Genomic DNA, 22,517 nt, shown 5'->3' with positions numbered 1-22,517 from the left:
ATTTGATTTTTTTCACCAAATTGTTCCTGTAAAAGAGAACATTCTCTCATTGTCTCTGAAAGCCTTTATATGTATAAAGTAGGCAGCTGACCTGTTAACTCATCTTGGCAGAAAGACAGTACTGACCTGTGGAGCAGTCATGGCCGGTCCAATTGGGATCACAGCTGCAGGTTCCTGTGTCAGCCAGGAAGGCCCCATGGCCTGAACATTGGTCCATGCAGGAAGCACGGGGGCTCTCACACCCAGGACCCCCCCAGCCCACAAAACAGTGGCACTCACCCCGAACACAGACACCTCGCCCAGAGCAAGTGGGGTCCAGACAGTCCACTGAGGAAATAAAAGAAACACTGTTAGGACATTGAATACATGTGAGATACAAAGACTAAGTTTAAAAAACAAAGTTTTGTTTGTTATCCCTGATTCTGATCAGTCATTAACCTGAGGGGCTATATAATACACTGTCAGGTGATAGACTTGTATGTAAAAGTTTGAATACCCCTAGTCAAATGACATGTTTTACTGATTTTATATGTGAAGGGAAATTAACACATCCTCTACAGGGACGATACATAAACATACCATTTTTTTCTGAAAATCTTACGCAAATGCACAAATTCTATTTATTTAACCTATTGGAAAAAATGTGAAATCTAAAAAATCCCATAGTTTTGGCATGGGCCACTGTTTATGTTTTTTTCTCAATATGTTAAGTTAAAAAAAAGCAGTAATTCTGTATTAAAATGTGCAGAAGAAGTGTGCTTATTTGACAGGTGGTACCCAAATTGTAGCATACGTCTGTATAGTATTCACTACAAACAGGAACATTTAATTATGATTATGTGTCTGATATTTGATTTGCAGTTGATAACTACAACCAATAACAACCAATGCATTTGCATCTACAATCATACTGTGAAGGTACAGAATACAAATATCAGAAGTTTGGATTTTTTTCACGGATTCAGCAGAAGACAACAGAACTGCAGCTGGCTATTCTGTTCCCAGTTCAACACGGGGGAAACACGCTGAAGACTTCCTGTATCAGTAATGAAGTCATCAAACAATGAAAGTTTAGGATGGGGATCATGCCTGAAGCTCATTTCAATTTAACATCCTATAAATTTCTCTCTCTGTTCCTTTCCAGTGATAGAAATGCAGCCCACCACCTCTACTCCTTACTGTCTTTCTATCTCCATATATCTCAGTCTTATCTCTGCTCAAGCTCAATAAATGATTAAAGGAAAACAGTAGCTAGTATAGCATTAGCAGTTATTTCTTTGGAGTTTAGTGCACTTAATTTATAGACTAAATTTAGTGTGAACTTGTTTTATAATGTAAACAAATAAAATGAGCAATTACTGGTATCAATATCAGCTATAACAAGGCATAATAATGTAATTTGCCCACAATTCCAGAATTTGCACAATGGCTATTTAAAACTATTTAAATAATGATTTGAAAATATTGTACTCAATATAGTCATGATAAACTGATGGTTTCCAAAATGGCTGGGTCTGGGACTCTCTTGTAAACAAGCACTCTCCACATTTCCAGCCAATACTTCCTGAAGCTGGGCAAGAAAGGGATTTACAAACAGGCAAATTAAACAGACAGCCCTACGGCCGTGCAACATGCAGCCAGGTGGAGGATAGCTCTCTCTCACTCCCTCTCTCTCTGCTGGTAATGAGATTTCCTCCCAGCGCCAGGGAGGGAAAGCGCAGCCAGCGCATGCTGGGCTAAATTGAAAAGCGGCGCTGGACGTGCTCCCCCGCTCGCTCGCCGCCGAACCCAGAAACCCAGAGAGCTGGACAGAATGCAAACGAGGCTGCTGCCACACACTCAGGCCTAGCGGGTAAAAAACACAGGCTCCTTCTCCCCACACACACTTGCTGCTACTCTTTATTTGACCGAACACCCCCCCCCCACACACACAAACCCCCCCCACCCCCACCCGCCCAACTTAGCCTGACTTATGACTGCTGATCCTTCCATCATTCAACCTCTGGGAAGACAAAAAAAAAAAGCAGAAAGTCTGTTCAGTCCCATGCTAACGCTAATGACAGTTAATGGTTATTTAATGAAAACAGAGACTTGGAGAAAGCTGGTGAATGTTGTCTCGGATAACGAGAGGACAAGTGCCGTGAGAAAAAAAGGTCCTCAACTAGAAAATAATAACACCAACAAGAAGAAATTGGATCTCACAGATGGACAATGTGCGTCTGGATGGAGGGGACATGGAGGCGCTGGGGGCATGGCCACCTCCCTTTACCACGACATAAACATGTATAAAGGCTTCGCCTATAGACAAACAGGAGCTGTGGCCTCTTAGCAGATGGCTTGGGCACAAGGCTCGGAGATCATAGGCTAAATGACAAGAGCTGCTCTCCTGGCAATTAATCATCACTGCCTGAAGGTCGCAGGGAAGAAAGGTAGAAGCCTTAAAGGGCCAGTGGCCCCATTCTCTTCCTTCGCCTGTCTGCAGTATGACCCAAAATAGAACATGGGAGGGGGGGATCAGAGGTGTCAGAACTCCCATTTATCAAAATCAGCTCCTCTATTTTTCATCTTGAAATGAGTGCCTTCAAGAGCTGCCAAACACAATGGTGAGTTCAATCTTATCTCTTGGCGCCTTGGCCCTGGGCCCTCTGTCGGGTCCTCTGAGACGCCATTAACAGATTAAAGCAGGGCTGCTCCTGCTGCCGGAGATCTACCTTCCAAAAGGGTTTATTTCCAACACATCTTCCTTTAATATTCACCTGATATGATTAGGTGGAGTACATGGACATGGGGAAGGAGGTGTGTTGGTATGCTTTTATCCCATGTTGTGAATTATTTGTCATATTGTGGATACCATGATGAGTTTAAAAATAAATAAAAATAAATTAGCCCCACTACTAATTAAGTATGCACTTGAACAGCCTCAGTAATTCAAACGAACTCAGCAAAAAGTTAGGCAAACTGTTGACAGTATTGGCATGGATTATAACTTTGTGATAAAGAACTTCCTTTTCATTCTTGTTTTAAAATTTTATGTTGTTGTTCTTTTTCTTCTTCCTATTATTATCATTTTATATGTGTCACGTCTGCTAGGGAAATTAACTCACTTTCCCAGAATCAACCGGGAAATCACAGTCGCCATGGACTTCCTACTTCCTCCCAAGACACTCACTTGGACTCAGTCTCCCAGAATGCACTGGGAGATCAGCTGACTCCAGATTCTCCCTCACGCACCTATCAGCGTTCTCAGTCGCCTGATTATTGAATGGTTCCACCTGTGTGTTTATCACATGCTGTTTTTAGTTAGCATTTAAGCCGGGCTTCAGATAGAACCTTTGTGAGGTATTACTCGTTTAATGGCAATCACTGAGTGTGTTTCTGACAGCCTTTCCGTGTATGATCTGTGCTTTGTTCTTCTACAACTCTGTTTTTGGATTTCTCCATTGGACTTGTTATCTCTGAAGATTTCACTTTTATGTTCCGACACTCATTTGTGTATCACGACGACGACATTGGACTGCCGCTTTGGTTTGTTTGCTCCTGTTATTACCTTTCCGTGTTTTGCCTGTTTATGGATTATGATTTTGGTTGTGGATCTCAACATTAAAACTGATGCCTCTTTTAATGTCTGCAATCATCTGAATTCAGTGACACCGAAACAATATGTCCTTATATATCATGATACATCGTTATTGCCAATACTGTGCTATAAACTGTGATATAAATTTGAGCTCATTTTGCCCATCCCTGGTTGATACTAAACTCTAGAGGACAGTTACACCTTCCGTTTGTGCAAAACTGTTTACTGAGTTTCAGACAAAAAATGGGATTGTTCTGTGTCTTAATGAACTGCTATGAACTCCTCCAAAACATTCATAATGTACTGAGACAAGAGAAAGCTTCACCAGCTTAACAGAGAAAGATCAGAAGCTTCTGGGCTTGACTCCAAAAACCGTAGAGTCGGAAATATTCAGGAACAGGATGTGTACTGGTCCTGAAAAACCCCCCATAAGCGCAGGGGATGAAATGGTGTTGTCTCTCTAATGTAGCTAAATTATGTCTCACAAGTTTGGCATCACACAGATTTTGGACTTCTGTGTAGTGAAAAACCAAAAACATGAACACTTTGCCTAACACAGTGCATTGCTAGGCAGGCTGCTGCAATCACGCAGACCCCATGCTGTGTGTACAGTGAGGGGTGGGTGGGCTGAGGGGCTCGGCTGAAAGCTGGCAGGCGAATGACAGGAGAATGATTGGGAAGATTTATGCTGACAGGCCTCACAAATATTTGTGTATATATTTTAGGGCTGTTTTGCAGTAGCCTTGGACTTTGTGGTACTTTTGATAGCTATTCTCCACTTGAATCCCTTTTCACCTGAGCTTGAGCCTTTGACTGTGGTCTTTTTTGAGAAAAGGTAAACTTCTGTGACCAGGCATACAAATGTTGACAAGTCCAAAAATCTGTTTGTGTCCTACCTTTCTTCAAAAGCAGACCAAACTCATTATCTTCAGAGTGGCATTACCTTCCTCACAGTTTTCTCCCTTGTAGCCAGGGTTGCATATACAGGTTCCCACTATGCACGTCCCGTGTCCACTGCAGGTCACGTCGATACACTGGTTGGTAGGAACATCGCATTCAGACCCTTTCCAACCACTGTGGCACATGCAGCGCCCTTTCAGATACTGACCATTGCCGCTGCAAAGCACTGGACAGGAAGCTGTCAAAGGGCAAAGACACAGACACACATTCATATGAATCAGGTCTGTGAAGTACAATGATTGTCCAACTGACCTATCTAACTGAATATTTATTGTTATATGGTTGAGTATTACAAGCATATTGTGTTAAAGGTGCAATCAGAGATTTGTACAGCTATATTATTTCAAATGAGATTTATGGCATATCTAACTGATTACCAAAGCTTTGAGAATTTACTCAAAGCTCTATTTCTGAGCTCAGAAGGTATCATGCCAACTCTTTCAGTGCTCAGAAAAATCCTGATTGTGCCTTGTATTGCTTTTTTAAAAAGTCAGAGTAACAATACCAGAAAATAAAGAAAAGAATAGCTAAACAGGTAATAATGCAACAGTCAGAAAAGTTAGAAAGAAATTTGGTGAAAGAAAAAAAAAGAGCAAGAGAGATGGCACTCTCACCTCTGCCGCAGTCTGGTCCTCTAAATCCCAGAAAACAATGACAGGTTCCAGCTATGCAGTCTCCATTACCGAAACAGTTACTGGGACAGTCATCAATCGAGTCTAAAATTAAATAAACAGGAAAAAAGCAACCGTGTCTGTCTGTGGAGCTCACAACATCCATCAATAATTTATTTATTTATTTTTTAGCTGCAGGAATGCTTTTCTTGTTCTGCTGCAATGTCCAGTCGTCCTTCTCTACCTGAAAAAGGAGACTGCTGATGTCAGTTCTCATTGTCCTGATGGAAATGTCTGTGAAACTCTCCTTTGAAGTTCATCAGAAAGTAACATGACATTTTTTTCCAAAGAAAAGCAAGAGGTTGTGTATGCTGAACCCAATCCCTGGCCAGTTCACATGCTTTGTTGATTTAAAGTGAACACATCCTCTACAGGGAGCAAATGCAAAATACTGCATTTTCTTCAAATTTTAGTGAACTATTTCTGTTTATTTGCTCAGTTTAACACACACACCCACACACATTTTCTAAGCTGCTTATCCTTCTGGGTCATGGGGGTTGCTGGAGCCTATCCTGGCAGTCATTGAGAGGAAGGCAGAAACCACCCTGGACAGTTCACCTGTCGCTGAGTTTAGCAGTTTGAAGAAAAAAAAAACATAAAATATAAATGTGCCAAACCATTTTTTTTAAACATGTTAAATTCATTATATTGTGCAGATGTTTGTTCTCTACAGAGGATGTCTTAACTTACTTTCACTCACCAGGGGTGCCCAAGCTTTTCCATGTGACTGTTGCGAGATTTGTTCGTTTACCAAGTGAGGTGTACCTTATGTTTATTTTAAATAGAAGTATTATGTATTACACTTTGTACAACCTGCAGGTCTTGTGGTATTATGTTGAGTATTATGTATTACTTTGACTTCCATTACTTGTACATTACTGTTATAATATCAAAGGCGTACCAACTTCAGTATTAAGAAAATATTAGGCCTGCATTAAAACCAAAAGATCTTAATACTAATTTCTGATAGTTTTTCTTGTTTAGTAAACGTCTTATAAATAATCAGTATTCTTATAAATAATCATATCATTGCTCTGACTTCTTAAGGCTTTTTACTCAAGTCAAATTGATAAATTTAGGCTTTCAAAACATTTGTTAAGCTCGACATAGTTGCAGTGCACAACTTCCACAGGCCTTGGTCATGTGGCACTAAAGATGCTGTTCTATTCTTCAGTACCTGCTGGAATTAAGCGCTATTAGCTCATTAAAGCAATGCAGGCCATAATGAATGTTGAGAAAACTGATATTTGTGCTTGACATGCAAAACTGTTAAAGGCATTAACATATTCAAAATTCAAGTCCATAACTATTCAAAAATGTCAACGGATTAAATGACTGAGATGGAGATGCAGCATGCTGGGCAAAAAGCACTGATTTTTTTTCAACATGAACCAGCTACCCTACAGTCTACACTATTCACACATACACATTTGCTCAAACCATCTCATGCATCCAATACCTATTGTGACTACTCATCCCGTGTGATCAGGAGGTTATTCCAGGCCTGCTCTGCACAGTGTTAACGTTCAGATAGTGGAGTACACAATTGCGCAAAAGGGGAGTCATTTCAGGGGCCATTCAAGCCCGACAGAATTCAAAATCAGATGAGGCAGTGAATTAAACAAGAAATGCCGCTGAAAAATATTCCCCCTCTCTGGCTGCCCCGGGGCTTCTGAAGCTCCTATAGGGCCAGGACTGGCCCTGACAAAGCTGCTTTTGTGTGGAAGAAAAAGAGCTAGAAATGTGAACCTTACAGTCCTTTCCTTCCTCATGAGAGTAAATTACCGCAAAGGATGCAATACAATGAAAGAGAGAGAGAGAAAGAGAGAGGGAAAGAGAGAGATGAGGTGGAGAGGCACAAAGAAAGAAGGGAATTTCAAAGTGAGCTGAAAGTGTGTGTACATTCTTGAGCCACAGTTTTCGCTTAGTAATGCGAGAAGAAGAGGTTACAGGGTTAGAAATTCTCCCTGGTGTGTGCAAGGCCCATCTATATTTTGTTGGTGTATTTAATAGCCTCCAACCACTGGTCCAACTCCTTTTATAAAACCTAGGACGCCTGAGAATTGTGGGTTACAGGCCTTCTCAATTGGGTCAAAATCTTATATTGTGACTTTCTACACTTATACTGCAGTTGTATTGCCTTGCAATACAGTAAAATATATTTGTTGGCTAATAAGGTGACTAGGGATGCATATTTGGCTAAAAGGTCCCTTTCAGTTTTTGGCTGAAAGAGACAAAAAACCCACAATAGGCCTAAATGAAGTGTCAGACTTCTGTGTTCTCCTGTGCTGGTCAATTTTGAGCAGCAGTAGATCAACAATGAAAATGCTGGCCATGTGTAATGATTCACAGTTTCTATGAAGGACATTAAACAAGTGATTTGTAATCGTGCCAAGTATCAAGAGAAGGTACAAGGTTTGATACCTCATTCTACTCAATGCACAGAACACAGCAAAACAACAGAAGCAAGACGTGTTTTCTCTGCTAGCAAGATAACTGTAGCCACCACTTTTGAAATGATGAAAAAACATCATAAAAACACAGTGCCAAAGTGCAAAATTACCTAAATAATAATGGAAATCACTGCCTTGAATGACTAGGCATTCTCTATTGCTAAGAACAACCAGATTTATGGGCTTGGTTTTTAGGCAAGACATTTTATTTTGATGCATCAATAATTGTGACATGGTTAAAGACTTGCCTGCATCATTTTGGCCATACTTTTGTTTTTTTTATTTACTGTGATTAATCAAACACCCACAGAAACTCTAGAAACTCACAGCACAAAAACCCAGTATTACCATGTTATTCATTTGTTTTATCAGAATGTCAAAGACAAACAAAATATTAAGTATATGCATATTCAGATTCTTATTTCATCTTTCGCGTAGGTTCTTTGCTTATCAGAATAAATATAAATAGTCTTATAAATAATGAACAGTACATTAAAAGGTAGAAATATCCAATAAAGGGTAATTTACATGTATTAAGCCACAGACGCTTGTCTTTCTGTATTTAAGCAGAGACAACTTGGTGATCTTGTTGGACATGCACATGGCATTCCAACAACTCGTTCTAGCTCTACAATCTGCCAACACCCTGCAGTCCTTCCCTACAGTGCACACAAACTCCCAACTGCACGCCTGTCTGTCTGTCATCAAGAGTGATGTGCACTCCACATACCCACCCAGCACACACTTCCTAGCCCTGAACTTCTCCCCAAACCCTCATGTCTGATATAATCTTTGACGACTGATGGTGGGTGACGATGGGCAGGAACAGCCTTTTTCCATGTTTTACCCCAGAAAAAAAGTGAAGTACAGTCTATATTTCTGCTGGCTGCTTGCTCTCCCCAGTGACAAGAAGAGGAATGAGCCGTCAAATAGGCACTGGGTCACAAACCCATGAAAAACATATAACATCTGGCCTTAACACAGATTTTTCTAGTCATGAACTTGTTTTGTTACTGATCAACGCAATGGATTTGGACAGCCTGGGTCAGGGGACAGATTATAGCCATGGCCTTTCCCTCACAGGTTTTATTCCCACACACACACACACACAATTCAGAGTAGGGGTGTGAGACAATGCTCAGCAAGGACAAATGAAAGTGCTCCATTGAAGAGCAGGGGAGGATGGAGCACATCATCCTTTGAAGAGAAGTCAGGATTATAGAGAGGAAGAGAGGAACTGACCTTTCTATGCTCCGAACATAAATGTGTTTTCCCATAGAAACTGTTGCCAAGTTGGACAAGCTTTAGAGAACATTGACAAACATCCTATTCAACCTAATGCAAAACTGTAGTGCACTCTGCAGTGAACTTTGTTTACAGCTGCTGTATCATGTTGTTTAGAATGTTGCACTGCTGGATTATGTTGTTGTAGCTATTCAAAACCGGGTAGCAATGCTGAACAATGCTCCATCAAGCTAGCTCTAGAGTGCCTTTCACATGCGTCTGCATATTCATGCGCATGAAATAAAATAAAATAAATATCATTTGAAATTCATTAACACTCTAAAAGTCAAGACCATTATCATTATGTGTTACAGTTTCTATATAGGTTGAATTTGTCAAAGTTCTGTAAACTTTGTCCAAAACCTCACAACAGTTGCTAAGAAAGTTGGAGGAAAGTTGATCAGTCAGTTGGGCTACTACTGTTTTTCTGGTTAATGGAGATGTATGCAGAAAAAATCTTTTTATTAGGGATGTAACAATCCACAAAATTCAAAATTAATTTCAATACGATTGTCAAACATCCCTCCGGCCCCGCTGTCTCCACTTTTCAGCCCCAGTACTCCATTTCCCAGAATGTCCAGCCTGATCACATGACCCCAGACCTCCTTCATGTCACTCCCCACGGCTCCACTTCACCTAATTATTGATTCAGGTCACCTGTTTAACACACTAGTTAAACCCCCTCAGTTTGTCAGTTCATTACGAGGTACTGACCTCACCTGATCCTATCCTAGCCATTTGTGTACTGTTTGCATGTCTGGTTTGGATTTTCTCTTCTGGTTTATGGACTCAATCTGGCTTTTGACCTTGAACTGTTTAACTTTGATTTTGGATTCCCCTTTTGCTAATAAAGCCATTTTAATTCAGTCTGATCTGCCAGCATCTGAGTTCTGTCTGAACACAACAATGATGTGGTAGCAACTGGCTAGGTTTTTTCATTGCAGCAGAAATGTAAAGTGTTTAATGTTGAAATGTTAAATGTGTCAGTTTTCTAATTCAATTAAAGAAGACAGGAACCCACTGGGGTCTTCTGGGTTATCAGAGAACACACTTAATGAAAAAAGTGTAATCTTTGTCTTTTTATTTAGTAGAATTTTGCTTGTATTTAAACTATGCAAGTATTATGTCTCTACTCTTGCTTCGTTGTTAAGTTTTGAATGGAAATAACTGGGTTAAACTTGAAATACCAAATGGAAAACTGGCCACAAGCTAATGAATTTGATCCATGCTAAGATGCACTTTTGATGAGCTTTTTGATTAATTTTGTTTAATTTTTGTTATACTTCATGCAATACAAGTATTTAATGGAGTGCTTTATTTGCCCCAGTCTGTTGTAAGTATTGTTTAACACTTGTGTGTAATGAATTGGGAGGTTCATACTGAACAATACGACACGTAATATAAATATATTCAGCTTTTCAGTAATTTCATTAAAATTCATTTGTTTATTTATATCTGTGCCAGTGTGATGAACACATCCTGAGAATATACACCATTCCAACCTATAGGAACTACTTCACGATAAAGTATAATTCCACAGGAATCTCACTGGATAGTTGTGCAATATCTACAACAACTCTCACGAGGTAACAAGCTTGGTCATTTGGTCTGTAGGTTACACTTGACCTTGAATAATCTTGGTAAAGTTTTTGTATTTAGGTTATGAGTGATGTACCTCAACAGTATCGTTATACTGAGTACTGCCTCCCTGACTTCTAAATCACTCTGGATAGCAGCATCTGCTAAATGAATAAAAGTCAGTATAAAACCCTTTAATCTCTGAGTGCTCAAGGATCATCTAAGGCCTGTATTCTAAAAACTGGCACAGCTTGATTCCTTCTGAAGGACATCGTTCAGCTGACCCACTTTATTACTTTTCTCTCTTCCTCTCTTGCTTTCCTCCACTTTATCACACCTTGCTTTTCCTCCTCTAACTCTCACGCTCCTTACATTATCACAACTTCTCTCTGTTCCTCTCCATTTGACAGAGAGAATCATGATGAACTCTCCCTTCAAATAAACTCTCTGCCACATATGCTGCCTGCTATACACCATCCCAGCACTTCTACATCTAGCTGCAGACTGCAGGTGGGCCACCAGACACCCGGGACCATACCTGCACATGCCCAGTATAAAAGAGCACATTTTATGCCCTTCTCTCACCTCCAACGCCAACTCTCATGTAATATAACCGAGATGTATAAGTGATTTACTACCTCAAAAAAATAAGAGTTCCAGTGTCAGCAATCACAAAAAAAACTAACAAAAACAAATATTCAAAATTTTGAATTTGGATTTTTGTGGAAAACACACGCGAGAGATGGATTGATTGCCTTTTTCTAGGGTTAAGCTATAGGATATTTCACCTTTCCTGTTATTATTGTCAGTTTTATTGTCAGTGTTATCTCTGTGATGTCTCAATGATCCAGAAGAAATGACCCCAGTGCCTGGCCTTGTACAATCTAGCTAAAATTAATTAAAACCAGGCTGATTTTGGTCAGTTGAAACATATGGACTGCATAGTCTGGGGAGTGAACAGTACACATTGAAACTTTAACACATTTGGACATTTGGCTTGGTATAGGCTCTTTAAAGTTCATTTCAAACCCAGTCTATTTACTGTTACTGTCTATTATAATAATAATATTTTGAAGATTCATTTAAAATAAAGTAAAATTAAGTACACCATTAAAACATGTGAAAAGGAAGCTGATATAATATTGCCACAATTGCAGATCCACTGAAGTTGTTGTTAGAAGCAGGGCAACACAAGCCTTCATTTAGATCAGAATTCAAATCATTAAAAGCTTATTTTAGATGTTGGAAACATTTGTTTGATCAGGGAAACAATAACAGGTGACTGAAGGCTGAAAGATACTCTTTTATAAATTTACTGGCATGAAATGCTAATTCATAACAAAAATGTACAAATGTTTGTACAAAAGTGACTACTGGAGAAGGTGGCAACTGATGCGAGCTTGTACAAGGTTTACAGAATACAAAGAGAAATCCCATTTAATCTAGAAAGGAGTTGCATAAAATGTTTTGTGTATAAGAGTTAAAACTGAATAGACATTTTCCTTAGTTATTAAACTTCTATAGTACGAGGTATTTGACTCTCCCCTTGGCGAGGGAGGCCCAGCGTACCAGTATCTGTCTCCTGATGGGTCACGGCTGCTGCACCAGTTATACTGAGGATCGCTGCCATCGATCCGTGGGCTTTGGCGCCCCTCCCCCAGCCTGTCCTTCTCTGCCTGTCTGTCACAGATGGACCATGGCCCAGGAGCTTTTAATTAAAGAGCATGTGAGAACAGCTCCCAGCTGCCACTTCCGTGAAAGCCGACACCTCGGGCTCGACTCACGCCCCCCACCCCCAACCGTCCTCTTCCTTGCTGCCTGCCCGACGCACTGGCGCTAATCAAAGGCGCTTTTAGCGAACATAAGAGAGAGGACAAAACGAACAAACGTTCTCAGTCGGAGGGAGGCCAGATGTCAGCAGCTGGGCTGCCGAATCGCAGCAGCGTGTGCCAGTGCTGAAAGGGGTATAAAAAAAAGAGGTTTTTCTTTCATCAGTGAGAAGTAAATGCAAACTGGTAGTAATAATGACCAATAATGGCCCAGGCAGGGGGGCAGGAGAGGGGGCTGTGCAATCAGAACGCTTTGAATCCGGCCAGCCGGTGTTGTATGCAAATGGCCTGCCCCAAAAATGGAAAACAGGCCTCAGCGAAGACCCTCGAATAATAAGGGGAGCATTAGCAGCCATCAGTGGAGGATGTTGTAGAGCATTATTCACTCCCTCCATCTTTCTTATTCAAATCCATCCTGATTGCTGTGTAGTGGCCTAGGCAGGTTGAGACCATACTGATCAGGGCTGAAGAGCAGCAGGTCGTGAGTGTCATGGGTTGATAAGTAGCAGGTTGCTCCTTCAAATTTTCTTAGATTTTTGGCTGTGGGGACAAATTAAGCCTACTATTTGATGATTACGACTGTGGAAAACAGTTTTTTGCTTTCAATGAGTAAAGAAATAGAATTAGATGTTTTCATGGACATCGGACAAGTGTCTGAGACAATGACTCCCATCTGTACCAAATTCAAGGGCCTTCAACTGTAACTTGTCACTGAATCTCCCGTCAAGATGGACTATTCAAACTAGACGGCACAAAACAAGACAAGATTAAATACCATAATTTCTGTGATGCTACATGATTAACTCTGCAGTCCAAGTAGCTACTCATTAAAGAATGGTTCAGTCAAAAGAAGCTAACAAGGAATACAGATGAAGGAGAAAAAAGATGGCAACCTCTTTCACTCCGTGACTCTTAAGTATAAGTGTTGATCTAGATTCAGATCTCTCACCACTAATCGATTCAAATGTTTACATAATTTACACATTAATACATTTTATTATAAAAAGGGTTTACATGTCTGAATCAAGTACATACCATCACTTTCTTCATGGTGGCATTTTCAAATGCTGTTTAAAATACTTTTTTTTCTACTTGATCCTAATTCAGATGATTAACAATTGACAGTCTAACCCCAAATTTGTATTCTTTTTGATAATACAGATAATACAGTCACAGTCAGAGGGTTATGAATGGTAATTTAGTCTAGGATATGGTGGGAGTGAATGTGTATATGATGGCATACCTTGAACCACACCTTTTTAGATTTTTGTATTAATCTAAAGTGTTTTCTGAGAGTAAGACACTAATATGTAATAATATTCAATACATTTAATAATTTTGAAATTATATTAAAAAAACAGTAAAGCTATTCGAATGACTGAGACTTTTATGAAACCACACACTTCTAGCAGGAAACAAATGTTTGGTTTAAGGCTAGTTTATCACCAGTGGCATGCAGCTGCCAAATCTGCACATAAGACTCTTTGGAAAAACTTAAACCTAATCCATTAAGTACTTGGATACAAATCATATTAGAGAGTTATTTAGTTATCCACCCCAAAAGTACAGCTAACCATTATGTCTGCAAACATTCTGATTTGGTCAATAGGCCTGTTGCCAATATGTACACAAAAATAAATAACAGTCTTCCTCAATCTTCTTCAAAGCTTCAGTGTTTCTGTGTGTCTGTGGTCAGTGGTACTCACCTATAGCCGTGGTTAGGAAGGATACTTGCTCCGTCTCCTTCCCGTCATTGTACACTGCCAGGTGCCAGATGCCTGAGTCCATGTACTGGATGAAGCCTGTGTCATGGCTGTTGAGGGGCATGAGGCTCCGTGGCTGGGTCAGAGCTGGCGGTCCCTCTAGACCCTGAACCCCCTGAGCCAGGAGTCGCCGGCCATCCAGCAACTCCACAAAGTCAAACTGGAGATGGGACAGAGACAGCGGAGACCACTGACAGGCATTAGGATGACGCGCGCCAAATGAACTGATAAGCCCCTTTCCTTACAGACACCCCCACACACACAGTGAAGCCACCAGAGGCCAGGCCTGTCACAGAAAGGATGCTGCTGTACTGACAGTTCCCTCTGAGAAAGGAGTGGTCAGTGGAGGGTGTGCTGTCTACTCTTCACACTGAAGGTGTTAAAATGTGGGAAAATGACTGTCTTCAGGGCTGATAGCATTTTTATCAACCTTGGAGGAGATAAAAGAGCACTTCAAGGGAAATTTCTAAAAAAACTTAAAAAAATCAGATAATTCTTGCCTTGACTGCCTATCACTCATACAGACGGTGCTATAAGAAAAGCAGTTTCAACAGAGAGCTATTCTTTACTGGTTTTTATTCAACAAACTTGTCAAACTGCATCAAATCATCATTTTCATCACCGTTTTAACTGACACAATACATGCTTATGTCCATCATGAAACTCTGGTGTTCTACTTACAAGACAATTTTCTTATTAATTAGTAAATGCACAATGTTAAATGTCTGTAATGTAATAATCTTCAAAACTCTCTCTCTCTCTCTCTCTCTCTATATATATATATATATATATATAATATATATATATATATATATATATATATATATAAAATTTATTTATTTATAATGTATATTGATCTAGACCTTGGAGTAATTTCCAGTAACATAATAACATTGTTTCTATGGTACGAATCAATAAGGTGAGGTTGACAAGCTTCAATACAAAAATTAGGTCTCTGTTTGTATCAGAATCTTAACACTGAGTCTTTGTGTGGGGATTATAGTCTACACCACAAAATATAATGGAATTCAGTGAACACCAGCATACACTACGGGTATAACCTTTCAGCAGCTTATTTGCCCATATAAAAATGTAAAGTTGGAAAATAAACAGACACTGATTTGCATGGTCATAAAACGGCAAGCATCTCAAACATTTCAGTGATCAATAGTTTTGGCCGATACAAATTCAGCATGTGAAATGGATCTTAAGCCCTAGCTTTACCGTAATATAAGTGATTACCAATGAAATCCACAATTTTACTCCAATATGAATCTGTAGTCCTCAAAGTCTAACAGTAATAATATTAGCGTGAACTGCCTCCTGTACCAGGCTAAACTTGGAGGTGACTGCAGTCCTGTATGAATTTACCCTGTAATAGTTATGTAATAACTAAATATGCAAATACACAGCTGTGTGTCTATCGATCAAACTATTGTTTATTTATTTACAGATCTTTCAGTTAATTCCTTCAAGTTCTGGAAGGCAGTCAACTCATTCAGTAACAACAGCGTTCCAACCCGCATCTCACTTTATGACCATCAAATCTCTAATCCAATTTCTCATTTGCTGGACATTTATTTGATAGTACTGGTACAGGTACCTCCCTATAATATAACAGACGTATTCTCTACTGTAAGCTATGGTCACTTTTTTTCACCCCTTCTCTCCTCACATACTAGCTAAAGCTTGCAATACTATAAACCCAAGAAAAAGTACAGGTGAAGGCAGACTCAATTTTTTCATTTGTCATTTGACAACATATTACATACATGTTTAACCTTTTCATTTTATCAAGCAGAATTCCCAGGATCTGCAAGACCGCACATGTAACTCTACAAAGGTGATGAGATATCAAATCTTGACAATTGTTATGCCTAGCCAAAATTTTAGAATATACACTGCTAAAAAAAAATAAAGGGAACACTTAAACAACACAATATAACTCCAAGTAAATCAAACTTCTGTGAAATCAAACTGTCCACTTAGGAAGCAACACTGATTGACAATCAATTTCACAGCTGTTGTGCAAATGGAACAGAAAACAGGTGGAAATTATTGGCAATTAGCAAGACACACTCAATAAAGGAGTGGTTCTGCAGGTGGGGACCACAGACCACTTCTCAGTACCTAGGCTTTCTGGCTGATGTTTTGGTCACTTTTGAATATTGGTGGTGCTTTCACACTCGTGGTAGCATGAGACGGACTCTACAACCCACACAAGTGGCTCAGGTAGTGCAGCTCATCCAGGATCACACATCAATGCGAGCTGTGGCAAGAAGGTTTGCTGTGTCTGTCAGCGTAGTGTCCAGAGGCTGGAGGTGTGCTCTTCACAGATGAAAGCAGATCCACACTAAGCACATGTGATAGACATGACAGAGTCTGGAGACACCGTGGAGAGCGATCTGCTGCCTGCAACATCTTTCAGCATGGCCGGTTTGGCAGTGTGTCAGTAATGGTGTGGGGTGGCATTTCTTTGGAGGGCTGCACAGCCCTCCATGTGCTTGCCAGAGGTAGCCTGACTGCCATTAGGTACCAAGATGAGACCCTCAGACCCCGTTGTGAGACCATATGCTGGTGCGGTTGGCCCTCGGTTCCTCCTAATGCAGGACAATGCTAGACCTCATGTGGCTGGAGTGTGTCAGCAGTTCCTGCAAGATGAAGGCATTGAAGCTATGGACTGGCCCGCCCGTTTCCCAGACATGAATCCGACTGAGCACATCTGGGACATCATGTCTTGCTCCATCCACCAACGCCACGTTGCACCTGCATTTCGTTGCCATGTACTTGTATTGAGTAATGACAATAAAGTTGAATCTATCTATCTATCTATCTACCACAGACTGCCCAGGAGTTGGCAGATGCTTTTGTCCAGGTCTGGGAGGAGATCCCTCAGGAGACCATCCGCCACCTCATCAGGAGCATGCCCAGGCGTTGTAGGGAGGTCATACAGGCACGGAGGCCACACACAATACTGAGCCTCATTTTGACTTGTTTTCAGGACATTACATCAAAGTTGGATCAGCCTGTAGTGTGTTTTTCCACTTTAATTTTGTGTGTGACTCCAAATCCAGGCCTCCATTTGTTAATAAATTTGATTTCCATTGATGATTTTTGTGTAATTTTGTTGTCAGCACATTCAACTTTGTACAGAACAAAGTATTCAATGACAATATTTCATTCATTCAGATCTAGGATGTGTTATTTGAGTGTTCCCTTTATTTTTTTGAGCAGTGCATATATGGTTAATGATCAACTCGAGTGTGAACATGTACACCTATCAATTTGGTTTCAGAGAGAAACCTTGCACCATATCTGCTACCACACTTGTTTTAAATGACATTCTTACGGCCATAGACAGAAAGAAACACTGTACAGCCAATTGTATTGATCTTTCCAAAGTCATGATGCAGTTGACCATTAACTACTTCACTATATTATTGAAGATATTTTTAGAGTAAAAATATAGGATTTATACACTATGCTACAAGACGGGTTCAGATTTATGTCTGACAGACAGCAGTGTGTTGCCCTGGGGCAAAATAAATTACTCCTGTTCCCAGTAACTAAAGGTATCCCTCAGGGCTCAATCCTTGGACAGTTTTATTTAATAATTATACTAATGATGCTGCAACCTTCATTGTGGACTACAACGTGCATCTCTATGCAGAAAATGGAGAGACTGCACTGGTCTTTTAAACTTACAAAGCTACACCTGAAACTTACAAAGCCTTAAAACTGCCTTTTACAACCATAAACTAGTTTTAAATGCAAAAGAAAAAAAAATCCCTGCTGTGTTTCAGAGCTTCTAACATTGATTTTAGCATTACCTTGAAGGGATCCCACATTGAAAGAGTAAGTAAATATGAGTGTCTTGGCACATGGTTAGACTACACATATACTTTTACATGCCATATCAATAACCTTGCAGGCAAATAAAAAAAATTACATTGATACAAGATGTGTTTTCCAATTCACGCTAGGAAAAAGGATTGTTGAAGCAACATTAGTATTTATTCTTGATTACGGTGAAGTGATTTACAGATGTGCATCTGCTAAAACCTTTATATCCATTTTTTCATTCGAGATTCATCACTGGTAACTCCAACAACAGTCATTGCTTACTCTATAAAAGGTTGGCTGGTTCTCTCTGCCTATACACTGGGGAACACATTGTTTGTTTACTTATACAGTGCTTATTGGTCAAATGCCATCATATATAATATCTATTCTCAGTGAAAATATCAGAAATGATCAGACTTGCTCCAATGACTGTATTACCCTTCAGGTGCCAAGAGGTTTTACCAAACTGGGAAATTCTGCTTGAGCTGGAATGATTTATACCATTTTTCAATTGTATTTTTTAAGTACTTCATATGAATGATTTTTATTTTTACCTACTTTACATTTGGTAATGCTTTCTAGTTTAGAATTTATTTTGTGTTCATTTTTACTGGCTTGGTTATTTTCTTTCATTTTATTTTATTTTTTATGTTTTTGTTTATTTCAATGTTTATTACTCTTTTCAATCCTTGTTCTCTGTTCTGTAGCTCAAACACAATGCAAACGAGGGTTACTCTCAATGTACTCTGAATTTAAATAGATGGTAATTGATTGATGTTGTATTACTCCTGTCATGTAATGCTAATGTGTACATTCATCCTATGATGACTCAATCAAGCTACCTGTGATAATCTGAAGAAATATGCTCTAATCAACCAGTCAAATTGATTACAAAGGACACTACTGAAGGCCCCTTATAAAGATGAATCCAGCTCGAGTAGTGCTTTACTAAATTTATTGACAAATCAAAGAACTGATAGGGAATAGAGTGACCCACCTGTGTGTGTGAGGGTGGAAGTCCTCTTCTTCCATAGATCCCCACCAAGGCATCTTTACTAAGAGACACATTGAACTTGAGGTACATTGGGTGGTCGATGAAGACCTGCGACCTCCAGAAGATTCCAGGCGGTATCTGCTGCGAGACCTTGCGACCCACGTCTATCTCGCCCATGTCTATGAAGCTGTCATCTGGGAAAAAGCTGTCCAGTTTGCCTGCGTTACAAAGAAAATTAAATCTATGACTGGGCTTGAGGCTTCCTCCAGTCAAACTACTGATCAACATCTGATCTAATAACCAGCATGATGCAATTTTTGTTGATTAGTTCATTTGAACAGGAGAAATTTTTTATTAAAAAATAAATGCCAGATAATATCACTTCAAGTTCACTAAAATATCAGTAATAACAAAAACTGCCAAAGGCATTGAATGAAGTTTGGGAGCCAAAAGAGTCATATCTTATTTGTGGTTATTATTAGCTGATAAGCCTATTTATCTGGTTCAATGAAAAGAAGCAGAATGCCCATCACTAGTGAGAATCGCTGAAGGGCTCAGGTATCAATATTAAATAATAAAATAGTTTTACTTGGGCCTCCACATATCAGTCTTATATAGAACAGATTGATATCATAGAACAAATGTGATAGCATAGATTTTTTCTCCCACACCTACAATCCTGAACTTTCCCATAAACATTAAATTTAATCAAATTTCTTAATAAAATGTTTTTTTAACAATGTTCTGTAAAGCTTGTCCAACCTTGGACCAGCTGCTGTGAAAGAATGCATGTTTGGTTAGAACATGAACAAGTCAATTCTAACATGCAGTAATAGAATCACAATATGATACATTGTCCATACTGTTCAGGCCTGAGGTAGAGTAGTGGAGTGACCACCACGCGCTGGACATTCAATCATGCTGGTCACCCGCAAGAAATATTATCCCACAGAATGCAAAGCTGTATTCGAGCTATTGAGTGGGAGGCTGCTCTCATTCACTATGAACAGGTTCTTTTTGTATGGGTAGAAAGCCTGCTTGCGCCATAGCATACCCTTCTTCATCGGACCCCACGGAAATGGCAACATCTGCTCGCCCATGTACACGGGCCAATTTCTGCGGTGATGGCGACGAAAACAGACATCCCTGCAAACAGAGCCCCGAGGACTTTTAGGCAGTCAGCACCACGGGCGGCTCTGCACGCCACGGCAGATGGCAGTCCCTCAAAAAAGTCCATCATTTGCAATGTGTTAGATCTGGAGAGACAAGGCACGCTCTCCTGCCTTCCAATTTACCGCCTTGGATAATGCGTCAACACATCAGCCCCAATTACACATCGAATGATATTTTGCTGGGCGGCTCAACACTCATTTTAAGCTAGATGGTCTCAAAAGTACAGTGGTGAAAAAACAGCACGTTCTCGGCTGCTTTCATCACATTGCCTGTGTGATATTTCCGTACGTTGACATTTTTCTTCCTTTCTGCAAAACATTGCATTATTTGAATAACAGGCATCTGGATGCAGTAAACATTTACACCTCGTTCTAACATTTCGGTGACACTGATACTGAATCGGATGAGCGCTTCTTCAGAAAATAAGTGAGTATGCATAGCGCTGGGGTGACACTGGACCTATTGGCTATGTTTCTAGTGACAACTGTGCTCTGTAAGGCAGAATTAAAAAGCCCAGTCTATTGATTTCCCTTCAGCAACAGCTGTCACTCAGACAGAGACAGGCTAGCAGTGGTCAGGTCTGTGTGGCTCTCTCTCCGTTGTCTGCTAAATGAAAAAGGATGACTCTGTGACTCATCTATATGGTAATAGATGTGATCTTCCACCTTTCTTCAAAGGCAGATGGCAAATCAAATAGCTAAATCTGAACTCAGTTTTGTTTCTAGAGCTGAGCAGAGCAAACTTTCCCTACTGCGCAGCTCATCGGCACTACCATGGAGGGATAACATACGCTGCCAAGAAAACTCCGGACTAGTTTGGAAGATGAAAGGAAGGCATGCCTTCTTTGGATGGAACACAAGTTCTAATCCTCCTCGAGCCCCTGGATACTCACTCCCTAAAGCTGTACCATCCCTTCCTCCAGGAACAAATAATGCCCTTCCACTTCCCCAGCAACTTTCATTGGATTACAATGCAGATCTCCCAGCAAGACGCCAAGACTGGTCACAGCATGGAGCTGGATGACAACTAATCCTGGATCTGGTTAAGTCTTTGAAAAACCAAAACCTAAGACGTTATAACGTTGGCTGGTGATGAGCCGTGTCAGTGGGAATCTGGGAAAAATTAAAAAAAAAAAAAGCTCAGTTTTGGAATGTGTGACCGGATTTGGGCCCATAAAGGACAGTTCAAAGGGCTGTGAAGAAAGTTTTGGGCAGGAGGTTAAGTATGGTTTGGCAAATGAAAACATTTCATCAAACTTTACAGTCTTTACAATACTTTGAATACAAACTGTTTCAGATGTTTTTTCCCAGAAAGACCATTGATTTATGACATTTAAGTAGGTTAGGCAATAAATGACAAAGAAAAATATAAAAAGAAAAAAACACCTTTGTATAAGAATTAATACAACAACATGAGAAAAAAGATTATACCAAGATTAATTTGGAAAATCTTAGTTGTAAAATATTAATAAGCTATTAAAAAAACAATTTCCAAAGAATTGCCCCTAATTCATTTAAAATTTTTTGTGCAAGTTTTACTAGCATAAGGCTCTTGTCATTTAGGTTGTAAGTCCTACAAACTTTCATCACTTTGCTTTCTACTGTTTGCACATTTCTAAATAACGCCAGAACACCAAGAATCTGCCAGATAACAAAGGGAGATGTTAGGTATGCCTGGTTGGAATCTACCAAGATTAGAATCAAACCTGTGGTCATTCAGTTTTTATTTCGGTCAATTTGTGTTAAAATACTATATCGTATACATTGCAATTATATATGACTCATTGTACTAAACAGCAAGCTGTCTCTTACATTCAATGTAGCTCTTTAATTTATATTGTTTGACTAGACTGGTTTTTCATTTAATAATTTTAAAATGCCAGTTTGGACCATTAAAGGGTGCATATCACAAAGAACCACATTTTTCTTGCTTTTTTGAAAGAAAAGAGTTTGATGTAGTACAAAACATTTTTTAAGGTTTCAAAACAACCATCATCAGAACGGGTAATTTACAGATACCAGCAATAAAGACAGCCTGTTTAATTCTAAGGGCTAAAGAGAGGCTGGAAAAGGTCAAGTAAAACTGAATTACTATAAAATAAAATACAAGACTAATGCAGGATGTGGGTCCTTTAAAAAGCAGACAATATTATTTATAGTGCAATTTCAGCTAACAGAAAGAACTGGAAATATGCTAGTGAGTTTATTTAGCCCACACAGTGTGAGCTTAGGGTTAAAAGAAAAAGAACAAGAACTGGCCAATTTGGCTGAAAAGAAATCATAACTGGTCAAAATACATTTGCACCCTTAGCAAATGTCATTGTTTAAATCCTTACACAGTTAACTTGTGCCCACAGGTTTCTAAATCTACAACCTAATATGAGCTTAATGAA

The 22,517-nt window shown here is 39.7% G+C and overlaps 1 protein-coding gene across 12 annotated transcripts in view; it reads right to left on the bottom strand.

Moving 5' to 3' along the window:
- The window catches only part of tenm4 (teneurin transmembrane protein 4), a 246,804-nt gene that overhangs the window by 96,440 nt on the left and 127,847 nt on the right, over nt 1-22,517 (bottom strand). For all 12 annotated transcript variants that reach the window (XM_017696788.2, XM_017696786.2, XM_017696787.2 and 9 more), the window contains 5 exons: nt 18,956-19,170; nt 14,059-14,275; nt 5,152-5,253; nt 4,521-4,715; nt 127-327 (listed from right to left, as the gene is read on the bottom strand). In XM_017696788.2, the coding sequence (XP_017552277.1) occupies nt 127-327; nt 4,521-4,715; nt 5,152-5,253; nt 14,059-14,275; nt 18,956-19,170 (930 nt within the window). The remainder of the gene's footprint in view (nt 1-126; nt 328-4,520; nt 4,716-5,151; nt 5,254-14,058; nt 14,276-18,955; nt 19,171-22,517) is intronic.

This window comes from Pygocentrus nattereri, chromosome 17 (assembly GCF_015220715.1).
Source record: "Pygocentrus nattereri isolate fPygNat1 chromosome 17, fPygNat1.pri, whole genome shotgun sequence".
Classification (NCBI taxonomy): Eukaryota; Metazoa; Chordata; class Actinopteri; order Characiformes; family Serrasalmidae; genus Pygocentrus; species Pygocentrus nattereri.
Note: the sequence above shows the minus strand (reverse complement) of the source record. Positions and strands in the feature narration are given on the sequence as shown.